An 8,356-nucleotide genomic window follows, 5' to 3' on the forward strand; every position below is an offset into this window, starting at 1 on the left:
ACCCACCACAAAATTAATAAGCAACCAACTTGACTAAGTTCAATCTGCGACTCTAAAAATCGTTGAATTTCAGATCAGATCCAGATCTTGACCGAATAATAGGGACTCAACATAAATGATCCAAAACATTAGGTGTGATTTATTATTTTTAACCTACTTGCACACTAAAAAATATTTAATTTGGAGACTCTTCTGGAGTGGCCGAAAACATGCATTACTTAGTATATCATTTAAAATACTCGTTTTGACCATTCTATGTACGGTAAATGAGAAATTTTTAAATCACATGATCTTTTTTTATGTGTAAGTAATTTAAAAGTGGTGAATCCTATCTAATGACCCAATCTATTGGTATTGGGTCCGTATCGTCCAACTAGAATTGCCGGGATCTAACGAAAATCTAGTCGGCGGATTCCTTTATATGCACATGTGTGCATAAACATATATATAAAAACTAAAAATAATAATTTGAAAGTATGAAAATAATTATTTATTTTGAAAACAAATTAAAAATAAAATATAAAAATATCTTAAAAAAGGATGTCGATGAGTGATAATCTTAGGCTTAAACAAGAAGCAAAAATATTAGAAAATAAAACCAGGCAAATAATTATTCGATAATATCAAAGAGTACTCTATAGTATTTATCAAAATTTGTGAAATTCATGAAGTTCTAGAGTAGAAACAAGAATTAGTTAAGGACAATTTGAAAAATCATTATCTTAGCGGAACATTTACAAATTACTTAATTTAACACTTCCAACTGTGGCAGGACTATCTATCTTTATAGATTAGGCTAAGCTAGCTTGAGAGCAAAATTTGGTTAAGATCTTGTTAAGAATATTTCCTGCAATCATTAGAGTACAAACTGGTCTCAGCACATAGATCATTGTTAAATACATAAAAAAAAACCCTAGACTAAAAATGAAAAAAAGTTAACATAATAAAATTATGATTAGTGTGGATATGACACTTCCTTTTGAAACACCCCTTGCAGCACATTTTTAAGTGTTAGTTAATTTGTCTGCCAACTATTTTTGAGTTGCAGGGCTCCTTCTTCTTCTTCTTCTTCTTCTTTCTTTCTTTCTTTCTTTTGCTTACAAAAAGGGGAAGAGGGGAGAAAGGGACAAGCCCACCCCCGTATTGCTGCAGCCTTTACTGGACCCCCACCCTGTCAGAAGAATGTTCGATGCAGACAAAAATGACTGTGTGTTGAGCACTTCGGCCGATTTTTCTCATACACTCTCCACCCGCAAGGCTCCTTGCTGTTAAGACATGATAAACAAATGCTAATTAATTATATAGGGGCTTTGGAAGCCAAACTTGCTGAAGCCACATAATTGTGGAACATGTAACTGCCCTCTCACATGGAAGCTAATAGAGTAGCCTTAAACTAAGTACATATCGCGCTGCTCTTCTCTCCCATAATAATCTGAAAGCTGAGAGAAACATGAAATAGAGATTCAAAATATTATAACAAGGGTATCCTCGCACTAAAAAAGATATAAAAATTAATCAACCATGGTATAATGCCTGAGAAAGTTCCATCTTTTTGTGGCACGCACGTTTCAGATAATTAGGTCTGACCCCAAATGCCACCAACATGGACCCGTGATTGACCATGAAAGAATCAATGATTTGAATGACATTTTTCTTCTTCAAATAATTTTTTTGCTGATGCTAACGCAAATAAAGGACAAAAAAAGCTCACATCAGTAGCTAGGGACTGATGTTACTTCGGCCAGAGACATTTTAACCGTCAAAATAGGTTGCCTGGCCTTCGGACTGCAACACTTTGGAAAGCAAAGCTCATCGTACTTATCTAGTTAGCAACTAGAAATTCTAAATTCAATTATTGAATAGTATTTCTCAAATATTTGAGTTTGAATAAGGTTCTTGCTGCGGTGCATATAAATTAACATCCCAAAAACTTTATACCACGGATGGTCTTGCCATCTGTATACGTGGCCCACGTTCGCAGACATGCATAAATTCTTTACTCTGACCATGTTTCTTCCATATATTATCTTTATAGTTGGTTCACGAGCTACCATTATATCTCCATAACCCAAGGATATCCATATTGCATTTCTTTTAGTGTCATTTTTTTTGACTTAATTACTTACTTAATAACCTAGTTAGGAAGCAATCCCTATATTAGGACTTGTTTGGTTTATGAGGAAAGATGGAGAAAAGTGTGGACAACGAAAAAACGAAAAAAATTTTCTTATTTGATTGAAGTTTTCAAACAAGAGAGATAAAAAAGTAGTATTTTTATGGAAATAAGATTACTACGTTTTATGGAAAAGAAAAACCAATGAAGGGCATACAAAGCCTACTCTACCACCAGTTGGGAATTGAGATATTTTTTTGGTTTTCAAAACTATCTTTAAGTTATCAAAATTAATGGCTAAGGTCTTTTTCTTTATTAAGAGTATAATAGATATTTCACTCAATTTTTTCAGAAAAGCAAATGCTCAACCAAAGAAAAGCATATTTTTATTTTCAATGGTTAACCAAATATATCAAAATTATTTTTTCATGTATCATGCATATTTTCAGAAATCAGAATTTTAGAAAAGGTATCTGATGAGTAAAAGTACTTTTCGCGAACCAAACAAAAAGTCATTGTCAGTTGCTGTTACTCCCTAAATTTTCTTGAAAAATACCGCATTTTTTTTTTGTTTTAAGGGAAAGAGAGCGGGTGCCGGTCACTGTTGGCTTCCCATGTTTTAGTTTGAGCTGTATTTCTAGTTATCATTTGCTATGCTAATATAAACTAATAAGAAATCCGCCAAGCGTGTGAAGTTCCAAGCCAAAAACAAAAACAAAACCCAGAAACTGTATTAGAAATCCTCACGTACAGACATACAAAACGGCATCTACGAACTATGTATACAATATCCAAGAATCCAGGACCATCATATATTCTTTTTTTGGCGATTTTTGTTTCTGAGCAAAAACTGGGGGGTAATTCTCATTAGTCATCCCACAGTTGTTTTAGCTCATCTGTTGATGGTAGCTCCATCAACATATCCTCGAACTCCCCCGTCTCCCTTCCACCACCATCCTCAACGTCATTCGCGTTCCTCTCGGAGACAGCCGGGCTTTCCGTCACTTCCGCGGCTGTTGAGTCCTTCCCCGTTAGCCTTTGAACCACAGACTTGAAGTGCGTTGGATCAGTTTGCACCGTCTTCGTCACGATAATCTTCACCTTCACATCTTTCCTCTTCTCATACCACGAAGAAGGCTTCTGCGAATATTGCTGCATGTCTCCTTTTGTTGTGCCTGGTAAAAGCGTGGCAGGGCTATTTATATGAAAACTGGAGGCATTGGGAGTTCATTATAAGGTTATGATTTTGTAGAAGATTCAACCGTTCCAACCTTCAGCGTGGTCAAGGAAATGGATAAGAGAGACTTGATATTGATCCAAAGCCAACCAAACGTATGAGCTCTTGGCATCAAGCCTTGAGCACCACCACAATCTTCAATGGCTGTCACGATCAACGGTCATCGAATAATAAATAATAGGACAGTCCATAAACACGTGCCATGTTATATACAGCATGCGTTGTTTGAGAGCCTTTGACTCCCAATTCACTTATAGCCCGGCTACCTTTCTTCAGACTACTCCCCGACTGCGCTAAAATTCCTTGTGTACGTGTGGACTATGAACTTGCAAGGAAATTGGGGCCCATCAAATTCGATGAAATCATGTTTGGAAACAAGGAAAAGTCTTTAAAGAAAAAAAAAGTCTAACGAGGTTTTAAAAGCAGAAATTATGATTTCCAAGATCTGATTGGAACTAGAGGAGTATTTGGGACCAGAAGTAGAGGTCCATTCTTCCCATAAAACTCTGATTTCCAAAATTATGATTGACGAGCTTCAGTGGAGAGATTGAAAATTCCTGTATTCCTTCCACAATTTCCACGAGATAGCTGCTGTGGAATTATTCTTCTTCTTCATTCTCCTCGTGAGGAAATCAAAGAGAGGGCCTAAACCCGCAGTCTAACTTATTTACTTAGAGAATTTCCAAGTTTGAAAAGAATAAGAACATGTGAAGATTTAATAAGAAGTTTCGTCCATTCTGTAATAAAGAAAACAAACCAAAGGGTGAGACCAAGATTATTTTCCAAGAATTATCACTCGATAAGATCCTTCCTTTCAAAGCAAGCTATAAATGATTTTAACTTTGTCAGATATCAAAGCCTTCCAATTTTAAAGGTGCATTTGGCTCAAGACCAGAATCAAAACTGGAATGGCAATATCCTATTCGCAACTGGAATCAGAATCGGAATAAGAATATTTTTAGTATTTTTTAGAAGATCGATTAAAAAGAGAGGTATTTTTAAAAAATTAATTTTTAAGTAAATTTTGCGGAATTGGATTTCAATACTAAAGAAGAATCAGAATTAGATTTTGGAGGATTGGAATATTTTCATTCTCTACTGAAATAGGAATGAGAATGATATTTGTAAGGACCCATACGAGCCTATGTTTAGTTTCGCATCGATTATCCATCAGAGAGGTTCTAGATACTTATACAGGACTAATGAATCCAAAAAATACATTCCGACTAATCATTTTGGGTGAGATAATAAGTTATTATAAATTGTATCAGAGCAGACCAGACCCATGCCTCATGTAGACAAAGGGATACTGCAACATGGGCTCATTGAGGCTGACCCACATGCCGATCATGGTATTTGTGATTAGATTTGAATGAATTTAGATCCTTAGCATAACGAGGATATCAGAGCTTAAATGGAAGAGTATCTGAGGCCCCATACAAGCGTACCTTTTAGTTTCACATCGGTTATTTGACGAAGAGATTCTAGATACTTATGGAGAATAAAGGAATCTAAAAAATATCTTCTGACTAACCATTTTGAATTTTCTTCAACTAAATGACTAGAGTGGAAGTCATTTATTTCCATTTTTATTTCATAGTCCAACTCTCTCCATCCAAATACGTCATGCTCATTCCATGGGAGGCAGTTTAGATCCCCATGCATGGCTAACATTGAAGGATATGTCCATGCGTTTGTCTTTGGAGGATTGATGTAAGAAGGGATGAAACACCACATTAGAAAGGGTCATTCTTGATTTATGGGAGACAGCAGAGACTTTAAAATGGAGGAGTTGTTACGTGATAACCAGGAAATCTAAAATTTTCGTTGTATTGACTTAACGAAGCATGAACGCGGAAACAGAGGTCGTACTTGTTAGATTGTGCAGAGGCAATGATAAAAGGACAATGCACGGCAGTACTAACATTGACAGGTTGAAAAGTAGAGTCCGAATGGTGCAAAAAGTCACAGCGGCAACTTTTTCTCAAAAAATTAGGAAGAGAGGAAGCTGAGCCAAAGTCAGTTGAGAGCGACCAAACCATTGTACCAACAATTAATGACCTGATACCTTTTCGAATGAAACAATTTGGACACTAACTAATCAAAATATTGTCTATTATGTTGTATTTGTAAAACTTTTCAACTAATTATTTTGCTTGTTTATGAAGAATAAAAATGTCATGCTTAAGATTCTAAGTCGAATGAAACATGAACAACTTGTTTTAACTCAGTGAGATCTTGCACAATTAGCATCCAGCTCATGTTTAGTGAGGGTTGGCTCGCTTGTATTTGGTTCAATCAAATTTAGTAATTTTTTTAAAATAAAAATTATTAAACAAGACTAATGCATAAATAACAAATACACAAATGTATTTCACTGTTTATATATTTCATAGGACAGCAAGCATTTCAATTGTTAACTATCGGAAACACTTCAAACATTAAACTGAGATCTTTCACAGAATTACATGGGAGCTCGGAACAATCCTAGCAATTGGAAAACTAAGATTTTTCTAAATAATGAAATTTTACATATGTAAATTTTGATGGGCCGTGTTTTTGCTAAAATTTATATAGAGATGATGAAGATAATGATGATGAGAAACCTAATAGTGATTACTCTGTCCAAAATGAGTGTGATTTGGAGGTTGCAGGATAATGGCGTCATCATGTTGGTATCTAATCCTTGTCAATGTTTCTGCATGGGAACACTACTCTTATTTAAGATTCACGAGGAGTTAGGGTGTCTTTCGTTGGGGTGTCTTTCGTTGCGTTTATACCCATAGCAGTTTTTGTCTTCATATAATTTGCCAATGAGATCTCAACCGCAGGTGTACAATCGCAGCGCAAACCTGGTGAGGGAAATAAAAATGATAAGTTCGAACCCTATAATAATTTCAGCCGCCAGGTCATATCCAGCATCCCTGGTTCCCAAACAATTAAACGACGACCACTCGCCGCCCCATGCTATGAGCGTACGTGAACTCGTGGCCGCTTTATGATCAAGGAAAAAAAATCAAATATTTTCCAAAAAAAAATCAAATATTTTCCACAAAAAATAAAAGAAGAGAAGAGATCGATAGTTCTGATATTTTTTTTCTCCAGTTGAAAAGCAAAAGTAATTGACGATCAGGCGAAAGAACAGATACAATTTGTGGGAGAAATTTCGTGTGTGTATATATAGTTGACGGCGAGGGAGGAAAAATAGTAAAATCCCAGTAAGAATGCCCTGTGGGCACCTACGAAGACTCTAACTAGCCTGAATCATGCTTCCTAAGAGAAACAATGGCAGATGAACCTACTAAATACTGAGCCTACTACTTCAGTAAGTCCACAACTGATACAATTCTTCTAGGCAAGGCTCCACAGCCACCATTTCCTCAAACTTGTCCACCACCATCGTCTCCTGCGCTAATTCCTCTTGCCGTCCTCCTCGCCATCCGCAATTAATCTCCTCCACCAATTTCACCGTCCCTCTAATGGCACGCGGCCTCTCCGGCACCACGGCAGTCACCGTCGAGTCCTTCCCGGTGAGGCTTTGCACGACCGACTTGAAATGGGCGGCATCCGTCTTCACAAACTTCGTCTCGATGACTGTCACCCTCACGCCGGCAGCCTCCACTCCTTTCCTCGACATCTTTCAAGTTTCGTTCTCTCTCTTGAAAGTGTTCGTAAATTTTAAACTCTTTTTGCATGGGAAAAGAATACGTAGATACATATATAGGAAGTGGGACGAGAGGAGGCAGAGCAGGATTAGAAGCTGGATTGCAGGGACGAGAGAAGAGTCAAGATATGGGAGCGGAAGAGCGAAGACGGCACACGTGCGTTCAATCCGGAGTAGAATTAGAGGGAGATGAATGAATGGAGGAGGAGGTTACCCGCTTGCAAGGTCGAGTCGTGTCCGGTAGTAGGGTAGCTTGCAGGGTCGGGAGCGTATCTTCGGCGCGAATCCACCGTCAGATCATCCACTGGTCGCTTTGAAAGCTGTGCATGCGGATGGATGATCGAGTTTTGTTGCTTTGAGAGCTGTGTGATGGGTGATCAAACGGCGGATTCGTGCGAAGGAAGGTGAATCCTTGTTTCGCACCACCAAAGATACCACACCCTATCCTAGCCGGCGGGAGCACCCCAGCGAGTAGCGCGGTCGCGTCAACGCTTTCTTGAGTGACGGGGCCTGTCGTCAAATCTTTTTGGCGCGAAAGGTAATTAGCTTTTGGAGAACGGCTTCTTTTTTTCCCCTTGCATTTAGCTGGCATTTAGTTGGAGTTAGGACTGTTTCATGTTTGACTTGGAGACTCAGCTAAAGCACGAGTCGCAGCCGTGCATGTTTTTCAATAAGTTGGCACGGTGACCGTTTGCTTGTATATTACACAGATGGTGATATGCATATACATACATATATACATATATAAACATATACATACATATATGAGCGCACATATAAATGCAAAAATAAAGAGAAGGGGATTATAATTATGAATGGCAATTGTTGAAATGCTGCATACTTCATTTCAACCCAAAAATAGACAGATCTGAATCATTATTCATTGGCAAGTGATTGATATATAATGGCAGATGTTTGTATCTTATTTATCAAACATGTTTACCTTTTCTTAGTTTCTAGTCCACTTTCTTACTTGCTTCTTTTATTTTTTTGTTATTTTTAAAATTCGTTAGCCTTCTATTCTTTTTTTTATTTTATGTAGCCATTCTGAGCTTGGTTTGAGCAATAGAGCAAAAATTAGGCTTCAAATACATCTTACATCTGCCAAACAGGTTTCAAGGCATAGGAACCGTGCTATTCCCTGAAAAACAATTCCAGGGATGGCTGAAGTAGCTTTATTTTTTTGAGTAAAATCTCTTCTCATTCATTTATTTTCCTTGTTCATATACCCTCTCCTAGAATAGTTCCATTGATGAAAAATTTCGACATAATATATAAACGAATAGCTATTTTTCAACCATGCATCACATCACCTTTCTTTGGAAGGGCTAAAAAAGGAAGG

General features: G+C 37.3%; 1 protein-coding gene across 1 annotated transcript; it reads right to left on the reverse strand.

Annotated features, from left to right (window-relative positions):
• Positions 1–6,489: 6,489 nt before the first annotated feature.
• LOC120107492 (VQ motif-containing protein 10-like) lies at positions 6,490–7,075 on the reverse strand. The gene has a single exon (XM_039120782.1). It carries the CDS (start codon positions 6,985–6,987, stop codon positions 6,673–6,675), a length of 315 nt encoding a protein of 104 aa, XP_038976710.1. The 5' UTR covers positions 6,988–7,075; the 3' UTR covers positions 6,490–6,672.
• Positions 7,076–8,356: the final 1,281 nt, after the last annotated feature.

This window comes from Phoenix dactylifera, unplaced genomic scaffold, assembly GCF_009389715.1.
Source record: "Phoenix dactylifera cultivar Barhee BC4 unplaced genomic scaffold, palm_55x_up_171113_PBpolish2nd_filt_p 000881F, whole genome shotgun sequence".
NCBI lineage: Eukaryota > Viridiplantae > Streptophyta > Magnoliopsida > Arecales > Arecaceae > Phoenix > Phoenix dactylifera.